The sequence below is a fragment of the Oncorhynchus kisutch genome, linkage group LG11 (genome assembly GCF_002021735.2).
Source record: "Oncorhynchus kisutch isolate 150728-3 linkage group LG11, Okis_V2, whole genome shotgun sequence".
NCBI lineage: Eukaryota > Metazoa > Chordata > Actinopteri > Salmoniformes > Salmonidae > Oncorhynchus > Oncorhynchus kisutch.
The window spans coordinates 61786777-61807201 of record NC_034184.2 but is presented as its reverse complement, the minus strand read 5'-3'; the positions used below and the strand labels follow the sequence as shown (position 1 = coordinate 61807201).

The following is a 20425-nucleotide window of genomic DNA, read 5'->3' as shown; positions in this document are numbered from 1 at the left end:
ACGTGTCTCATGGAAGGGAGTGCGGATTCAGAATGCCCTAGCAGGGTGGGTTCTGTCCACCTGGCCACAGTCCAACAGGGAGAGGGAGGGGGAGCTGTTTCTCCATAGTGTGGCGGGTGGTTCAGAGCACTGAATAGGTCACTTGACAGTCTCTCGGTCTCCTCCCTCTGGGCAGGGGGGAGGATTGCACTGGTGGGCGAAATGGATGTCAGGCCAGGGTTTTGGGGGGGTGAAAGAGTTTCTTTCTGCAGTAGCTAGCTAGCGCTGAGGTTGTAGGTTAGCATTACAGCATGCACGTCACCTGTTTAGACACGGTCAACAATAACTCACTTGTCTGACATCTCAAAACGACATATTTGCCCATGCGAGGACTGCTGGAAGTGTTACTCCCTTTTGACTTTTATCAGTCAGCTTATTGGCAAAAAATGTAAGTGTTATACCTCTCACCAAACCTAAAGACTATTTAGCCCAGTAGTGTATGAAGGTGTTTTTAGACTAAGCTACACATTGATAAAGGCCCCTGGGCAGCTGGATTCCATTTCATTTGAAACCTATGAAATATAGTCAAGTCCACCTCTGGTCTTTCCAATTTGATGTTTCTAGGAGACATATTTAGACCATTAATCAGCATGAAAAATCGAAACATTTGATCTTCGGATAAGGCCCATGCCTCTGACTTGGCAATAAACCACACATTGCAGACCTGATGGCATTTACAAACTTTGGCAAGCGCTTCTTTATTTACATCCAGGCTGTCTCACTGAGTCACAGCTGTAGTTTCATCATTTCATTTTTCTATTTTTTCTTCATTTTTTTGTTGTTGTAGAATGGGGTAACCCAGAACATTTGCACAAGTGAGAGCTATATCTCCATGGTGGTGACCAACAGACAAAATGGTGTAGCAGTGGAAAGAGAGCTGTGAGGAACATGGGCACTCCTCACAAAGTCATGCACAGAAACTGCGGTTACCACCTATCCTTTCGGGTAGACCAATATCAATGCTTTTAGTCAGAGAGAGAGAGAAGCACACAGTTTAGGTACAGTCTATAGTCAGATGACACAAGGTTTCCGGCGTCCGTGAGTTGTAGTTTCTAAAATGCCCAGAAAGGGGAGCCCTACAGTCAATAATGCTCCATGATTGCCAACCATACAAGACCAATCTGGGTCAAAACACAAGTATTGATTGACACATAATTGAATACAACAACGATTATGCTCCCTTGCTTGGTGCGGTTGAAATACACGTAACCTGTAGTAACAAAAACTCTTATGCAGATAACATCTATGCTGGTTGGGTAGCACACAGGTTTTTAGCAAATGTTCAGTAAAGGCCCCTTCGACATGGAAATTGTGTCAAATCCATTGCTCTCCAGATCCACTTCCATGCATTTGTGAGAGTATTTACATGTCCCGTTTTAAATGTATAAAACCTGTCCATGCAGCATGCATAGGTCTTTAAGAAATCCAACCTCTTTGTTTATGCTGAGTTAGGTCTCAGCTACGTTGAAGAAAATGTTGACACAAAAGAGATGGACACAATTTTGATGTGACTGAACCTTACAGAAGACAGCAGTGTTGACTTCGTGTCAGAAACGGATTTCTGAGAAGGCTTCTCCCATCACAAGCACAAAACTACTGTAGAAGGGCACAGAACCGAGTTGCTGTGGAAGTTAGTTAAAGAGATGGGCGTTCCCTGTGGGTGGGGAGAGAGGGAGGTATCATCACTCCCAGCATTACATTTTGTGGTTCTGCCCTATTAAAACTCAACAAGAAGGGCCTAAAATAACCGTCCCCCACACCCTTCCCTCAAGTGTACACAGCGGGACACTAGCACCCCTGTCCTACAGCTTTAAATGTATGGACCCCGATCCTTCCCACCCCATGTCCCGCACTTCACTAAACCAAACACACTGACACAAACAGTGCTCTCCCTGAAAAATGAAAAAAGATTTACATTGAGGTTTCCTTTAAAAACGTTGTCCTATTCACCCTTGTTCAATATCAACTGGTAACGTAGCTTTATCGGGTTTAGACAAAATCACGGTAATCGTTATTCATTGTCCATTTGAACCATTCTAATACTGTTCATCGAGACCTTTGGTGACTCCGTCAAAACGTTCAAGGACAAAATGCCGTCAGACAGATCCACTTCAGACTGGTAGTTCACAATAAATGTTAACTTTAAAAAATACAATGAACAAAGACCTATTTCCCAATTCATTTCGAATAAAAGGATTACTAAAAGTTTCGGGACAACATTTGTCAGGCTGCATTTTCACTGCCTGCCCCATGATTCTTCAACATAGGAAATGGTGTTGGTTACTCACACCATATCCCAAAATGTGTCCTTCGTTAACATTAAAAAACACTGATTTGAGCACTGAGAGGGTTCTGTAGCTAATACTCTTCCCAAACATGACTTTTTGTACAGTTATTATGGCAGGACATTGAGCCCCTGGAATACATATCTGTCTAAAATAGCAACACAAACATTTAACCACTAACGTTAATCCATTTTGCACAGTCATTTACTGCGGTCAAGAAGTGCCTTCAGGGGACAAGTCTGTCTGGGTGCTCTGTGTTACAGGGAGTTAGTCTGTGTAAAAACATGCAGGCTGTCCTGGCTCTAAGGCGCCACGCTGTGGCCGCCAAGTGTTACTACATTACTTCGCCTTGTGCCTACCGTTACCTCCTCGCGTTAACGTCCATCTTCTACGGTCAACAGATATGAGTCTTATTCATCCTCATCCCTTTTAACTTAATCTGATGGAATATATTCACTTATACAGAGATCTACTTTTACAGTTACATTGTTTAAGGGAATTACAGTAGAAAGGTGGAACAAAACAAACTCATCTTAGATTGGGTCTTGATTAGTTAATAATGGGGGGAAATCTCATTCATGAAAGCTGCCTTCCTTGAACAAGTTAATTTTTTAAATGACAGACCTCAACATTTGGGCTTCAGAAGGGAAATTAGCCCAGTCCCCCGACCCATTACTTCATACAGTAATCTTCATTCTGCTGGTGTAAATTTGGTTTCCGCACATCAAAAACACACATGCACACTTGGAGCATATTGCTCACATGAACAATACCACTAATGATACACTAAAACAATGGGCACAATCCACTGTGTGTGAGTCACACTTGAAACATTGGGTTACAAATGACCACTTTGGGCTCATCCGAATGAGACGCAGTGGGGCACTATGACTCAGCAGAAAAGTCCATCTGGTTGAGATGAGAAGGATCTAAAACAGTGATCGTTCTGCAGGCAGCTGGTACAATGACTTCTAAGTCTCTATGGAAAGACAGTGATATGCTAGTGGGTTCTTTTGAGAAACAAAATGTCCGCCGAAGGCCTGTGGTCGCAGGAGTGTGGAGAGAGATATTCGGTCTGTCAGAGCTGAACAGATTGAGGGACGTTTGTTTTGGACACATGCAATTGGGGGATGGGCCAGAGGTCAGTACTACAGCGATGAAAAAAACAAACAAACACAACACACAAAAACACAGGTCTGGGGTCAGATGAAGAGTGCAGAGAGAGAGAGAGAGAGATGTCCTTGACAGGGTGTTTAGGTGTTCCTCACAGCCAAGGCCTGCTCCAACTCCTGTCTCCTCTGCTGGATCTGTGAGAGGACAGAGTGGAAGGATGTCATCACACACACAGAAACAACCCGGCCTCAATACACCCGAGGTCGATTCCCAGTATCAATCCATTTGTAAGAAGGGTTATTTAAATAAAGTTGGATTGCTTGTGTTATACAGTCGTGGTAAGACCAGTGTAACAGAGCAGGCACAGCTTCAAAGCTAAAAGATGACCACTCCACGCTGATCTCAATCCCCAGTTTGTGTTCCTACTTGGACGCTGTGTTGTGGGAGTTGATAAAAGGCTTTTAAAAAAAAGGCGTAGAACGCGGCGCGTCTCCTCACCTTACTGTAGAAGTAACGACTGACGGCCTCCTGAGACCAGGGCTCGTGGTAAAACTCCGCCCTCCTCTCCTCCTCCGGGTTCCCCACCACGTCCGTCATCAGCTGCAGCCAATCAGAGAGCATGGTTAGTCCCACCGTATGTGTGTGTGGTGTGTGTGTCTGTGTGTGTGTGTGGCCCTCACCTTCAGGTCTCTGCTCTGGGACTTGAGCCAGTCCTGGATGTAGCCCTTAGGGTCTCTGGAGAAGCTGAGCATAAAGTCCCTCTGGATCTTTAACTGGTTGATGGACTCAATGGTTTCGTGGATCTAAAGGGTTCGTAATGATCACCAGTGTCAGAGGACAGCTTACACAAATCTACTCTAAGCATATGACTATGACTTTCCAATGTCAATACACCCAGATTTATTTTGAGTCACTGCGTCTCCCCCCCCCCCCCAATTTGTATTCAGATTGTGTAAGAAACGGTGGTGGCAGTGTGAAGAGTGTCAAGGCTTTTCACACAGGAACACGAAGCCGCAACACCTTGGTGCCACACGCAGTGTAAAGATAGATTTACATTGCGGAGATGCCGCTCCCGACACCTCAGCTTTTCCCTACACTGCCATTTATACCGGTGCGATAAATGGTTACCCGCGGCGTGCGTAAAAGTGTTAGCGAGGGTTGGGGTCAATTCAATTTCAGTTCATTCAGAAAATGAACAAAATTCAAGTTCCAAATTTGGCCCATTGAGAAGTATTAAAGAGAATTGGAATTTCAGTGTTGAAACGGAATTGACCTCAACCCCGGTGATAGCATGTCAGCCGTCAAGATTCTCCGGGAGAATGAGATAAAACGGTATCCAACCAGAGTCAAACTGCCCTGAACTCTAATTCACATATAACTCACGGTACTTAGTCGTCCCGCATCTCCGCAATGTAAATCTACCTTAAAGGTCATCTTGGGTAATTGTGATTGGCTATCCTTCTTGTGTGGTTGTCCCACCTTGTTGTCCAGTGAGGCGATCTCCTGCTGGTTGGCAGTGGAGAGCAGGAAGCTGCTCATCTGGCTCTTCAGGGGGTCCTCCACCTCCACGTCGATGTCATAGCACGCTGTCTTCTTCTGGTCATTAGGGTCCACGCTGTAAGAAGGAGGGGGGATGATGGTGAGAAGACTGAGGTTGTTGGCGGTACTTCAAATGTGAAACACATTTGTACTTTATTTTTTATTTTATTTAACCAGGTAAGACCAATGAAAAGGTTGGGAGGCAAAAATGCTGGTGCTCTTTCTGTATCTTACCAGTATTCTTGCCTCCCAGGCTAGCCTTTTCATTGTTATTGTATTATCTGCCCTTTGGGACGGCATTACCTGTGAAACACGGTGCCCCACATTCTTATTTAATAGCATTTCAAATGTCTTCATCTGCTGGATTTTTATACTGGATCTCTTTCAACCTTTTGTTGTTGAAAGAATTTAGACTTTTTCGTGTCACCTTTCATGACTAGGCATTCACCCTTAAAACCAGGAATTTGTCAGGCAGGTGTTAAGTATGATCTGCTCACCTGATGACGTGGTTGATGACGATGGGGTCAGGGGGCAGGAGGAGGTTGGTGAGACGCTGGGGGATCTCCGAGAACTTGAGCCGCGGGCAGTCAAAGATCTGAGAGGAAGACAGTAACATCTCAGAATAAAGGCCTAGCACCAGAGATGGGGAAATGTGTGTCCCGCACTATAGTACATATTTAGTGCACTACTTTTGACCAGGACCAATAGGGCACCTATGGGGTAGTGCACTATATAGGGAATATGGTGCCATTTGGGACGTAGGCAACAACATGCAACAGCTAACACAGTAACAGAGGAGAACTAGAAGAGTGTTGTCTACCTGCTGAAAGTACTTGTCACAGTTGATGTACTCCTTGTCGTGGGAGTCCTGCAGCTTGTTGGTCTTGACGTACTGCCACAGGGCCTGGATGATACAGGAGCGGGTCTGGGTGTGGATACCCAGCAGGCGAGCAAGACGAGGGTCCAGCTTGAACTGGGGGGGCTGGGGAGAGGTCAGAGAACACCATCATTACTAGCCCAGACAGAAACTAGGAACCCCAGACAGAAACTAGGAACCCCAGACAGAAACTAGGAACCCCAGATAGAAACTAGGAACCCCATACAGAAACTAGGAACCCCAGACAGAAACTAGGAACCCCTGACAGAAACTAGGAACCCCAGACAGGAACTAGGAACCCCAGACAGGAACTATTACAACTGCCAGATGACAGCTGCTTTGCGGAAACATTTGACACACTTCTGAATAGCTTTTAGCCTCATGTACAACTTTCTAGGAAAGCACATGAGTGGACAGCAATGTGAATACCCACTGGGCAAAAACTGGTTGAATCAACATTGTTTCCACATCATTTCAACCCCAAAATTCAATGTGATGACGTTGAGTCAACGTGGAAAACGTATTGAATTTGCAAAAAGTCATCAACGTAAGAGATTTTCATTTTTTCCCCCACCCAACTTTTAACCTAAATCCAATGACAGTGTGAGGCGACATTTTTTTGGTTGAATTCAAGTTACCTGACAACTCGACCAAATTTAAATCAAAACTAGACATGGAACTGATGTCTGTGCCCAGTTGGTAGTGTCTCTATGGCGCCCTCACCTGGTAGTCTAGCATTAGCAGCAGTGTGCAACGCACGCTCACGTCCCCTGGCCTCTTCACCTGGAAGCCGTCAGTCTCCTGGGTGGTGGGAGTGCGGTGCCACTAGCAGGAAACACAGAGACAAAAACTCCACCTTGAACACTACCTACAGGCACCGGCCACGGACTTCCAGAACATTCCGAATGTGTACATACAAACGTGCACACAAAGACGATAAAAGAATACAAAACCAAAAATGTGTACACTTTCAACGAGCAGCCTTGCTCTCGAGCCTTTGAGTTTGTTGTCTTTTGGAAGGCTGAATCGCTGTAAAAGAATAGATCATGCATGGCGTGGTAAGGAACTGAGTGAACTACCAAGACAGCAGAGGGTTGGATCATTTGTTTTTGCAGAGTCGCTAACTCAAATGCTGGCATTCAAAAGGAAATGATGGGTCAGATTGAAGATGGCAATCTGCAGAGATATTATGGGAACCTAACAAGAGCATGGCTTATCGAGTTGAGACTGTACCCTACCCAAATAAAAACCTGTATTTGGCATTACAGTCGTTACGATTACATTTTGTCCTCTGTTATCCGGGTCTCAAACCCTCCCCGGTATTTTATCTATGTGGAAATGTTAGTTGAGTCTGCCTCTTACCTTCGCTTTACTGGTCAGCAGCTGAAAAGAAAAACACTTAAAGATCCCTGCATTTCAGTGCATTGTAGCCACTTAGCATGCAACACCGGGAGGGAACTGGGAATGCTTTTCTAGTTCTTTACCCACTAACTCAATGTAGGGTTTATACAAGTATGTTTTCATTATTGTGTTGTGGTACTTCAGGATCGTGAAACATTTTCTTAAAATGGACAGATTCATTCAAGCAAAGATTTATCTATGCCTTGTTATCCTTGCTAAAATATTCGGTATTCTCTAAGGTGGGAAACCTTGAGAACTACTCTTACCTCGAACACTCAATTAAGCATTTTGTCGATTCATAACACATCCTGCAGTGCTGTGTGAACTTGATTCCCGTGTCAAAAAACAGGATTTCTTTCCAAACCATGTTTTTACTATTCAAAGGTCACAGAACTGTATGGTTGGAACCCCAGACATCATTGTCTGGTAGAATCTTCATTCTCTGATAAAGTGGATTCCTCGAGATCCTAAACCCATTTAATGCTCAAATTAGATGTCATAAACTCGCTATATGAGAGTAATGCGCTCTATATGACTGGCTGTGTTTCTACTGAAAAAGATCTGTTATCGGATGATGGCATCAGCCAGCTAACTGAACAACAGTGATGTCAGGTCTTCCAGTAGCCAACAATACCAAAATAGGCTAAATACAAACCATCTGGTATCACTAAACCACACATGTAGCCAATGGCCTAATCTTGTACAGCGGGAGAGCAGGAATATTGTGAGCTGCATTGTAACCAAAAGATACAATGCCAAAAGCATTTTGTGGTTAAAGACTATGGTTAACCCCTCGTTTGCCGAAAACCTGCTGAATAGATCTGGATGAGGCTGAATGGCGGGACCATAGAATTAGAATGAATAGAACGGACATCTCCATTCAGGTTAATTATGCCATAATGGGTGGACTGGGGAGGGGGGGGGGGTCCCCAAAGCAGTAAAGCACTAAGTGACTACAAAAAAAAAAAAGACATTCCATTCTCATTCTATTTCTATGGACGGGACACAGACAGGGTAGAGGAGACGAGAGCGAGACAAGAGAGGACAGAGGGTTGTGTGTGGTCAGTGGTCATCAGGGAACATGGACTCACCTCTACCAGGTGGTTGTCAGGGCCATACAGGTCTTTGTCCAGCTCGATCACCAGGCTCTTGAAGAACGAGGAGAATTTCCTCTTCAGCTTCCCAGGCTATGAAACAAAGAGGTGGTGAGTTAGTTTAACACGGAAGGAACATTTGGGCTGACATGAAGATTTGAAGAGTGTAACAAGCAAAAACTCACACACACACACACACACACACACACACACACACACACACACACACACACACACACACACACACACACACACACATCTATATTGTGGATAGGGTTTCCCCCTTTTGTAAACCAGTTTGATGTAGTCTGATCCTGTCTTTTTCCTGGCTACTGAACATCAGTTTCCGGGAGTGATTCCAACTAAACCACTACGAAGACTTGTCCAACAACACCTGCCTTAGAGAACTTGATATATGCTGTTGTCATTGACTATAGCAACATATCTTGGACACCAAAGCAGTGATATCATTGTAGCTACTGTAAGCCCTAGGGGGCGGCCAAAGACGTAGAAGGAGACCACATACAATGTGAAAACAGGATATTCTCATGGTCTTCCTCCTTAAAAAGTTGATTCCAAATATTTGTGGGCTCTAAAACCTCAAAATGGCTGTGAAATGACAACCCCGCTTGGAAACTGATGAGAGCATTTGAGTCGAGCCACCATTTGAAGTCGGGCTAACTCTGCAAAAGCAATCTATGGGCATCTTGCTTTTCCTGCCCCAGGCATAATCTGTGTAAACATTTTGCGAAACATTGATCCTTTCTCCGAAGGTCTAACTAACCAAACAACTCTTGCTGCTGACTGAAGTGGCCCGACGGTGGAGTTGTGGACATATGTTAGAACTATACAAGCCTGCCGTACATTACTGTGGGGCAAACACACCACAAAGCAGCTCCTGGATCAAAGAGCTAGCAATTTTCATACTTGGTTGACGGATTAAAGTTTTTATTAAGGTATTTCACTGTGGTCAAAAGTAATTTTAACCAACCATGCTGCCACATTCAAATACCAACCCCCAGAAAAAATGTCCTGAGAAGAAAATGAAATTGACCTAGTGGTAGAGATACAGTTGAAAAATAACTGTTCATAACCACCAACATCCAAAGAGGATACTATACAATAAGAGAAAATAGGAACTAAACCAAATCAAAGGATATATCGCTGAATCAAACAAACCAGAAATGATGAATTAACACAGTGGCATTGCATTGTACTACATTGAGTAGTATACTCACATCATCCAGCAGCTTCCCCTCAACCCGCAGCTCCCATGATGCAATACTGCCGTCTGAGTCGTCAGCGTCAGGCTTGGCAGGGTTGAAGGTGTTGGAGATGTACAGCCTCAGTTTACGCTTTTGCTGTCAACACAAACCCAAAGACACTGTTGGAACCAGCGGTGAATTCTCTACACATCAGTCTTGGCACTTTGGTACTAGTACAGTGCATTCGGAATGTATTCAGACTCCTTCCCCTTTTCCACATTTTGTTACCTTATTCTAAAATGTATTAAATTGTGTTTTTTCCTCATCGATCTACTCACAATACCCCATTAATAACAAAGCGAAAACAGTTAAAAAAATTTTTTATACAAATGTTTAAAAAAGAATAAAGAAATACCTTACTTACATAAGTATTCAGACCCGTTGCTGTGAGACTCAAAATTGAGCTCAGGTGCATCCTGTTTCCATTGGTCATCATTGAGATGTTTCTACAACTTGATTGGAGTCCACATGTGTTCAATTCAATTGATTGGACATAATTCGGAAAGGCACACACCTGTATATATAAGGTCCCACAGTTGACAGTGCATATCAGAGCAAAAACCAAGCCATGAAGCCGAAGGAATTGTCCGTAGAGCTAAGACACAGGATTATGTCGAGGCACCGATCTGGGGAAGGGCACCAAAACATTTCTGCAGCATTGAAGGTCCCAAAGAACAAAGGGGCCTCTATCCTTCTTAAATGGAAGTTTAGAACCACCAAGACTCACTCCTCAGTAAAAAGGCATATGACAGCCCGCTTGGAGTTTGCAAAAGGCACCTAAAGACACTCAGACCAAAAGAAAGAAGATTATCTGGTCTGATGAAACCAAGATTGAACTCTTTGGCCTGAATACCAAGCGTCACATCTGGAGGAAACCTGGCATCATCCCTATGGTGAAGCATGGTGGTGGCAGCATTATGCTGTGGGGATGTTTTTTAGCGGTAGGGACTGGGAGACTAGTTAGGAATCAGGGAAGATGAACAGAGCAAAGTACAGAGAGATTCTTGATGAAAACGTGCTCCAGAGTGTTCAGGACCTCAGACTGGGGTAAAGGTTATTCTTCCAACAGGACAACGGCCCTAAGCACACAGCCAAGATAACGCAGGAGTGGCTTCGGGACGAGTGAATGTCCTTGAGTGGCCCAGCCAGAGCCCGGACTTGAACCCGATCTAACATCTCTAGAGAACTGAAAATAGCGGTGAAGTGACGCTCCCCATCCAACCTGACAGAGCTTGAGAGGATCTGCAGGGAAGAATGGGAGAAACTCCCCAAATACAGGTGTGCCAAGCTTGTACCGTCATACCAAAGAAGACAAGGCTGTAATTGCTGCCAAAGGTGCTTCAACAAAGTACTGAGTAAAGGGTCTGAATACTTAAGTACATTTTATTTTTCAGTTAAAAAAATAGAGAGAGATTCGCTAAAAATTCTTAAAACCTGTTTTTGCTTTGGCATTATGGTACTATGTGTAGATTGATGAGGGGGAAAAACTATTTAATCAATTTTATAATAAGGCTGTAACGTAATAAAATGTGGAAAAAGTCAAGGAGTCTGAATACTTTCCAATTGCACTGTGTGTACCAGTATCGTAATGACTTACATAAACTAGTAAAGTAGTAAAGTATCGTAAACTATACAGTGTAGTGTATATTATAGTACATATGTAAAGCATAGTATAATATATTATATCGTGTTGGGGAAGCTACTCTGAAAATAGTTCACTAAGCTACCAAGTACTTCACACTGGAAGAAGTTAAGCTACGCTCAAGCTACCTTTAAGAAAAATATAGTTTACTTAACTAAAGTTACTTTAAAAAGTAGTTTACTACATCCAAACTACTTAATGAAAAACAATCATATGTAAATCTGAAATGTCATAGACTACAAATCGCAAGAACAGATCACTTTGGGGTTATATGTTAACAGAATGTGAAATTTTGCCTATTAAACCCAGAAGTGAGAATTAGGCAGGTCTGATGGAAAAAATAAAATAAATTATTATTATTATTCCACCCATATTTTATTTTTTTCACAAAATGTAGTGTGTAGTTCCAGTAGTTAGCTACACCTCTACATGGCAAGGAAGTAATTAACTACTGAAAACACTACTGGAAAATGTCATTTAATTACTTGTTGAACTACATGTAGTTCACTACTCCCCAACACTGACAGTAAAAGTATAGTATTCACTGAGTGTACTATACATTAAGAATATCTTCCTAATATTGAGTTGCACTCCCAACCCCCCCTTTTCCCCTCAGAACAGCCTAAATTCGCCGGGGAATTGATTCTACGAGGTGTCGAAAGCGTTCCATAGGGATGCTGGCCCAAGTTGACTCCAATGCTTCCCACAGTTGTGTCAAGTTGGATGTCCTTTGTGTGGTGGACCATTGTTGATACACACGGGAAACTGTTGAGCGTGAAAAACCCAGCAGCGTTGCAGTTCCTGACACAAACCGGTGCAGCTGGCATTTACTACCATACCCCGTTCAAAGGCACTTCAATCTTTTGTCTTGCCCATTCACCCTCTAAATGGCACAAATACTTGATCCATGTCTCAATTCTTTAACCTGTCTCCTCCCCTTTATCTACACCGACTGAAGTAGATTTAACAAGTGACATCAATGGAAGGGATCATAGCTTTCTCCTGGTCAGTCTATGTCATGGAAAGAGCAGGTGTTTTGTACGCTTAGTGTACTATGGTATAGTAGTGAGATACTTTAGGCCTATTATTTGTTACCTTCATGGGTCTCTTCAGGGCTTCCTGGATGTCCACCCGTTTACGCATAATGGTCTGGTCCAGTTTACGTTCAAAGGCCAACAGGTCCATGTAAGCCTGGGACTCCGGGACCAGCTCACGGATCTAATCGGGAGGGTTAACAAGAACCAGTTATTTCAGTTAGTGTCTCTGACAGGCATGTCCAATGCTATACATCTTCATTGCTTCAGGATTTTTTCAAGCTATTATCCAGTAAAATTCCACCGATAAAATGCTCAATATGACAATAAGTTGTGGCATTGAGTTATATGTTTGAGCTTTGGTTTCATTAAGGCACGTTAAGACATCCTGCCATCAAAGCATGTCTGTTGTCTGCACTGCAGCTGTGACTGTATTCTCACAAGCCAACATTTTCACCAAAAATATTTTTTGTCCTTCTCTAACAGAAGGAGTGACACCAAATGAAGGTGACAGAGCCGGCAGTAGTGCCCACAGGACCTGTGACTGCCAGCACCACTCACTAATTGGTGCACCAATCCAGCATTTAGTGCTGCTAAGTCCGCATTTGAAATGCAGAGGGTGCAGCAGAGCCAACCCACCGCCCCTACCCAACCCGCCACGCCCCTCCCTGAGGGAGTCGGCACACTGCCAAGGCTGCTTACCAAACTGGGCACAGACTCCCAGACTCTCCCACTGCATTTACCTCTCCCTTGCTCTTTCTCTCCTTCTCTCTACTTGTCTCTCCCTTCATTGTTCCCTCGACCATCTCATTCCTTCTCTATCTGCATGTGTCTGTCTGTCGCCAGGTTGAGGTGTAGCACAGACAGAGCGCAGTGGCGGACATTCCCTGTCCCTGAGTCACCGTTGTGGCGCCTGAGTCATGCAGCTATCGCCATTCCCCGTGTCTGGCTTGTGTTACGATAAGACTACAGAGATGCCTATATGAGCACTACGGGGCTCCAGTCCACGGTCACCAGCAGCAGCCTTCACAAAATCAATGGCCAACCAATGCAACCCCAGGCTGGGCCGGGCTGAGACAGGGCAGGGGGTGCAGGGAGGGGAGAGCGGAGGCTGTGGCTCAGGCAGGGAGAGGACAGCGGCTCGCCGTGGGTTTCTTTCGCCCCGGCTGGGACCACACACTGGACGCGTCCTCACCTGTGGAGAGATGTGCCCGCTCTAATGCCTCGTCTGTTGTGTCACAAATCGCTCTGTTTCCTACCAGTCTATTGATTGTTCCATTCGGGAAAATATGATCAACAATTGAAAAGCGGCGCCCACCGCCGAGCCTCTGATCACCCGGGCATCTCCTTTCGCTCCATTTCTAACAACACATATTCATCTGCCCCTCCGAGCCCTGAGATCAAAACACACACGCGCTTTTTTTCCTATTCAACAGAGAATCGATAATCGCACACACAAACACTCGGGTAACAGGGGGGGAAGCAAAATATATGCAATCTCACCCTCTGTGGAAGAATCTTGTCTGCCATTTTCCTTCTCTTGGCGCTACAGAGAGGGAGAGAAAGACGGAGAGAAGAAGGAAAACGAGAGCATGTTACTATGGTGACTGATAGTGTAGAGCCCAGGCCATCTGCTAAAATCCTGGGCCACATCCAGCACCCCAGTGTCCCAGCTGTGTGTGTGTGTGCAGTGCGCATGTGTGTGCATGTGTGTGTGTGTACGCAATGCGGATGTGTGTATGTGTTTTCGGGGGGGATCCAGCGAAGGCAGGCGTACGGTATGCACACCTGGAGAGCAGGCACCAGTGGCATTCAAAGTGGCACATCAAAAACCTCATGCACTAACCTCTCATGACTTCAATGAGTCTAGACTTCTCTTCATTGATAGATGGTGTGTATGTTCGTTAGTGAGTTTTGGCTCCTATGCCAACTGTGGCCCACTCCGGAGCCCAATTTGCTATGTGACCACCAATTACAATGCTTCCGAACCCGGCTTTCTACTTTCGGGTGAGAAAAAAAACAGACAAAACAGTTGCCTATTACCTTTCAGCAGCTCACAGACTTGTCAAATTCTTTGGGTATGAAAAAGTACTGAAAATGTATGGAGCGATATTTCCATTTCCTGTCTTGGAGAACATTGTTACGACACCTGACGGGTTACTTATCATGGGTACCCGCTAAGGCCAATGCGGTGTGCTGGTTTGGTTTAGATGCCTTCAGACTCTACTTGGCTGTCTTGGTAGCGTCTGCAGCTGCAGTCTGTGCCTTCTCAGTGAACTTTGGCTTACATGCTTTTGTTATTTTTGTTATTATTTTTTTTTTTTTTTACAAATAGTTTATCCCCGAACAGTCGTGCATTGTTAATATTGGGCCCAGATACTGATTTGAGAGAACAAGTTTGAAATAGTATACAGTGTCATGGATTTGTACTCTCTCAAGCTCCTCTGCATATCTGGTTCAAGTCCAAGGGACGCCATTGTGGAAGCGTTTAGTACACCATAGGACAGAGACGGATATGTATAACGGTTTGGGATAGATACAGTGTGAGGAAATGGGAGTGCCGTCAAACTGTATTAGACATTGGTATACCAGCAGGGATCTGATTCTCACTCAGAAATCCTTTAACTGGGTAGGGCAAAATAATGATGGATTGTTAACAGGCCAAATAGTCAAACACATTAGAGCAATATCAGGGTCTGGGTTACATTTCAAAGGGATCGAAGGGTCTTAAACTGGGAATCAGTCTAGAGATCACATCTTGGCAAAACAGAAAAAGGTGTAGTTGATAGGAGAGGTTAGGACATCCTTTGGTGTTCAGCTGACATTCCTAAAAGAGACAGTATAATTTGTTCCCATCATGCCATGCTTCAATCTACAGCATGCATCAGCACATTCTGATATACCTTTATGCACACCTGGTTAAGCTTTCCTCATGGGGAGACAAACACAGGGGTTTGTTTGGGGTTACATGTGGGGGTGGGGTGACCGTGCCTACACTAGGAAGTGCTAGGGTCGGGGGTCAGGGGAGAGGGCAAGGGGGCGAGAAAAAACGTGTGAAAAAACGGACATGCAGCAGAATATACTCCTACTTTGATCCGAGCGTTGGATCTGATTGGGCATCTCTCATGTCCATCTGCCTCGCTGGCATCTCATTGGCTCCGGGGAATCCCACTGGCTTCCTAAGGGTTGATGGGATTTGAAGGTGGTCCGATTAGAGAGGTTGGTTGGTGTGGCAACACACTGGTTGCAGCAAGCAGGATGTCTGTTCTGAAGGACACACTCGGTGGTCGTGTGTGCATGTATGTGAATGGGTGCGTTAGTATAGGTGCAAGTGTTTCGGTAGTATGTACAGGCAGCAGTGTGGGGGGTGCATGTGTGCATGCACACACAAAGTGAGAGAGGAGGACATAGTGGTTCCTGGTTAATCAGTGGGTCTGGGCGTCTCATTGGACCCTTGTCCAGCAAGGAAGGTTCTCATTGGACCATGGGGAATCATGCTTAACTCGTTTCAGTGTTTAAATGACACACTAATAACAGGCAGACACACTGCTAATAAACACAATGGGACAAAGACACAGAGTAGCACACAGAGGAAAAGTGACAAGATAAGCAGAGAAAATGTCCCGTCTATGGTTCTGGATCCAGGTAGTATTGATGAAAGTAGCTTGTGGGCAAACTCGGCATATCTGAATGGTTCTATATAGGCAGTGGGCTTTCTCTGTAGAGTTGAATATCTCTGGTGCTATAGCTGCACCTGAAACTGTTTTACGACTCAGTATGGACTGTCTCAGCCAAAACACCCAGCCTATTGTCTAATGGATATACTGCAAAGAAGAATCACATTGAAACTGATATTTGACTCCACTGCAATTACACAAAACTATTTGTAGCATCTATGTACATTTACATTTGAATATGGCCCATTTTTCAAAGCACTGGCAGGTTTGTGTGGGTAGGAAAGTTCTGGCTCCACACGGCAAGCTCACGTGGGTCTAGGCAATAGCCATATGGTCTCAATGACACTGCAAACGCAGGTGGCTGTGCTCTGCTGGGCAGTTGACTGGGGAGGAGGCCGTCGACTGCCAGAGGACAAGCATACGCTTTCCCAGAGAGAGTGTCACCCACTGGGTCACCCTGGGCCATCGATCAGGCAAGGCCCGCCACAGGGAGGGAGCCATGGAGGTGGGTGGGTGGGGGGGGGGACAACATTTCCCTGGTCCTTGTTTGACAAGGCTGCTTAATTGTGAGTGGATCAATTGCACTGCAGAGAGAAGAGTGCATATTGATCTACTCTCTAGTAACCATACCTGGCTAAATCACCTCCCGCACAAATTACTCACGAGTCATAACTGTTGGTCTAGATGTGAAGCACAACACACTCTGTGGCTGTTCATGGGATAGACTAACTTGTTATGATTATTATTGGGATAGACTGATTTGTTAAGGGGGAGACAATGCATTTTACATCCCAGAGCCCAGGTCAGCTCTCATTCTCAGGAGTGTAGATGGTAGACAAAAATCTGCCATGGCAGCTAACAGACCACAAAACAGACTGAAGACAGCGGTCATACATTTGGCTAAACTCAACCGCTCAATGTAGATGAAGGGGTGAGCAGTGTCAGACACAGTAGTGGTTGCAGTACCAAAGCAAGCAGAAGGGGGAGCCCACACAGAGATACTCACAGCACGACAGGAGTGACAAACACTCAGTCTGATAGATGCAGGTGGTGAATTGCAGATATTACACACAGAAACATGACGAGAGGCATGGAAAAAAACATGGCTAGGGGACAAACCACAGACACAGAGCCATGCAGTGGTTGACAGGGGACGGGGGTTGGATCTTGGACGGATCCTGGCCGTGTGACTCACTTTCTGGCCCGGTTCTGGACGTTCTGCTGTTGCTGGACCTGCTGGGAGGGGGCAGGTCTCTTGCGGCTGGGCTCCATGACCGGGGCGGGTAGGCCGGGCCGCACCGCGGGGCTCCCACCGAACGGGGGTCCGGGGGGGCCCATGGGAGCACCCTGGTGGGGCATCCTCGCTCCAGACGGCATTCCAGGACGCTACGGAGAGGCGATGGAAGACACAAGGGTTAGTTACTGCACATATCAAATACACAGACATCACGGTTCGGTAAGTAGTGTACATTCATATGATTAGACTGGATCAGGTGTTTTAATGAAGGGCTGGAACAAAAGCCTGCACATACTGATGCCTTCTAGGATTAGGGTTAGGGTTCCAGGACCAGGAGTGGAACCCCTGGTTAATTTCCTAGCCCAGGTGCAATTTACTCCGGTGATTCCGTTAATAAGACATTGAATGAATGAAATCAAAGTCTCATTGTATTAATTGTGTGTTGATTACTTTTTCACTCTCTAATTCTTGGTGATAGAAAGAACACTCAAAATATATCCTGAAGAAAGGGCCAACAGTGTTTCCTAACACACACACACACCTGCTGGGACATTAGACTGAAGCCAATTGTCCAAACGGCTAACAATCTAGCAGTGTGTGTGCTGTTGTGTCTGATGCCCGGGCCCCCACTAGCAGAGAGAGGCCTGCCTGGCAACCTTGTGAATCCTGGGAACAGCTGGGTGGCCCAACACCTGTGGCCATCTGTCTGTTGGTCAGGCTGTCTATCTGTCCCATGGCAACAGCTGTTGTCCCAGGAAAAAGGCTCTGCTCGATGCCTCAGCTAACTATCTGACTAGAGACAAATCAAAAATGGGGGGTGGGGGGGGGGTGTATGTAACCCAAAGAGCTACCCAATAAGAAAAGAGATCCCAAATAGCTACCCGAAGAGAGGAGAGTTCTGTGCAACAAGCATGGGAGAAAATACAAAGAAACGTGGTTCTATCTCGATTATGTTACAACATCAAGGCTCCATGAGATTAGAAAATCAATCACTACATTTCCTAATACGGTATTTCCCTAAAATTGTTGACATGCCATTTGAGACTGTGGTAAAGCCAACAAAACTACAAAGGAAACACTACATCATTTTAAGATGACAATGTATGCCAATTTTAATAACTGATTTTGCTTTTCTGTGTGGTTAATATTGTATAATAATAATCATTCCACAGGGAGGAACTGTGTCACATAACTGTTATTAGCCTCACTCAGAGAATGCAGTGAAATAACCAATCAGGGTTGGGGAGTAACGGATTACATGTAATCTGTTACATGTCAGGGATTACAAAAACCTGTAACTGTAATCCGTTACATTACCAGCAGAAATGTTGTAATCAGATTATAGATACTAGATGATTACTTCGAGGATTACTTTTAAATTCAAAAAGGAGGTTTGCAGAACAAAAATCTTTGAACCATCTCAGTTTTCTCAATGACATTCAAATCAGCATTGAAAAAAGGCGCAAGTTCAAGTTTAAGTTTGTTCCACCTGAGAGAGTCTGACCACAAGTCAAAGACCACTATGATAACACACCAAATGGGTTTGGTGGATCGTGGGAAAAGAGCAGGAATAGGCTTTTGTAGGCTACAGTCCAATGTCTTCCAATGGTGCGACTGCTGTTGGCCAAAGATGATCCAACTTGAATAAATGCTTGGAGGTGAGGATGACAGCAGTGGTGTCGTCTACGGCGATACAGATATAACTTATTATTGATATCTACAATATTGATGTGAATCACACTGCTGCTCTCTCATTTAGCTATTTGCGCCTTACAGATTGTGGTTGTTGTGGGTGGCTGTTAACAAATCTAAATGTGTATTTGAACATTAATAATGGTTCAATTCAAGAAGTTTAAGCTTCCTATCAACAGCTGCACAGTGGGGATGCCAGCCTATGGAATAAAAGTGGGGCTTTCATTGCTCAATCTAATTCATGCTGATCATAATTTTTTTACATCTATAGGCCTAATGGACACATGCTCAAACTCGCACACTTTTGATAGACTTAAAGGGGCCATCAGTAGCCTCATGAGCTTAGTTCAACTGTCACACTCCATGAGAATCCAAAATATACGCTTGTTTTTCTCCAATGTTTGTAAACATAAACAAACACTGTATAGCCACATAACATCAGGTTAAAACAATACTGTTGATACCATGGATGGTCAGTCCTTGCATCCATAGCACTGTCTATTAATCTGAAAGTGGTTACATTTCTCCAGGCCCATCCCTCAGTTTTTTTTTTACCAAAACAGAGGGATTTCCCCTTTAAACAGCTGCATATTATCAAGATATCAAAGTGTCACCAACAAAAAGTTCAACAATAGGCCTATAGCAAATCCTGCATATGGCCTTCATTTTTCACATGTAAAAGCACTTTACAGTAGTGCACAAAGCATGCCATTCAATGAGAGCAGCATTTATTTTTCAACTCGAAATCAATGAGCACAAACAGTCCTCCATGACAACAAAATCATAAACAACCGAGAGTGGCTGGCTAATAAGTCCTTCGTTTTGGGGTTATGCTCAGGTAAAACAATTTGGCTAATCTATACTTCCATATTTAAGTCCTATTCTTGAAGATCAAGGGGTATAACATTTATTGGAATGACTGGAATCCTGATAGACTTTGGTTAACGATAGAATTGAATCGTATTATTGTAGTAGAGTATTATGTAGTAGAAAGCTATGGGTTAGAAGAAGCCTACATAACCAACCCATTAAGTGGAATTGAACATCCATATCTGGCCAGCTATGTAAACTTTAACATACATTTTTGTATTCTTCTAATGACTTTTAAGGGGAAAGTAATCTAAAAGTAACTGAATGTAATCAGATTACATACTGAGTAATAAAAAAACACAAAAAAAACAATTACGTTTCTGATTAAAATTTTGGACAGGTAACTAGTAACTGTAATGGATTACATTTGAGAACGTAACCTACCCAACCCTGTAACCTATTCTTACATACACCTCCTGTCCTGACTCCTTCAATAGCCACTTCTTATTCATAACAAATAGATGAGAGAGGAGCCCTTGTGATCTGGCAAACAACCACCTTTACACCTTCGTATCGAAGTGGTCTCGGTAGGAGAGTTTAAAAGCCTCCGAGGCTACATCCCATATGGTGCCCTATTCCCTATATAGTGCATTACTTTTAACCAGAGCCTTAAGAGCCTTAAGAGCTATTTGGAACCACAGCCCTAGTCCTATTATCAGT

General features: G+C 44.3%; 1 protein-coding gene across 4 annotated transcripts in view; it reads right to left on the bottom strand.

Moving 5' to 3' along the window:
• Positions 1-707: 707 nt before the first annotated feature.
• The window catches only part of smarcd3b (SWI/SNF related BAF chromatin remodeling complex subunit D3b), a 46393-nt gene continuing 26675 nt past the window's right edge, over positions 708-20425 (bottom strand). For 2 of the 4 annotated variants that reach the window (XM_020494715.2, XM_020494714.2), the window contains exons 2-14: positions 17162-17352; positions 15379-15468; positions 13793-13835; positions 12351-12473; positions 9587-9709; positions 8346-8441; positions 6577-6678; positions 5797-5958; positions 5474-5571; positions 4917-5052; positions 4118-4240; positions 3936-4037; positions 708-3631 (exon numbers count right to left, since the gene is read on the bottom strand). In XM_020494715.2, the coding sequence (XP_020350304.1) occupies positions 3578-3631; positions 3936-4037; positions 4118-4240; positions 4917-5052; positions 5474-5571; positions 5797-5958; positions 6577-6678; positions 8346-8441; positions 9587-9709; positions 12351-12473; positions 13793-13835; positions 15379-15468; positions 17162-17352 (1443 nt within the window). In that variant the 3' untranslated portion in view covers positions 708-3577. The remainder of the gene's footprint in view (positions 3632-3935; positions 4038-4117; positions 4241-4916; positions 5053-5473; positions 5572-5796; positions 5959-6576; positions 6679-8345; positions 8442-9586; positions 9710-12350; positions 12474-13792; positions 13836-15378; positions 15469-17161; positions 17353-20425) is intronic. The other 2 variants (XM_031836035.1, XM_020494717.2) reach the window with 1 other exon arrangement.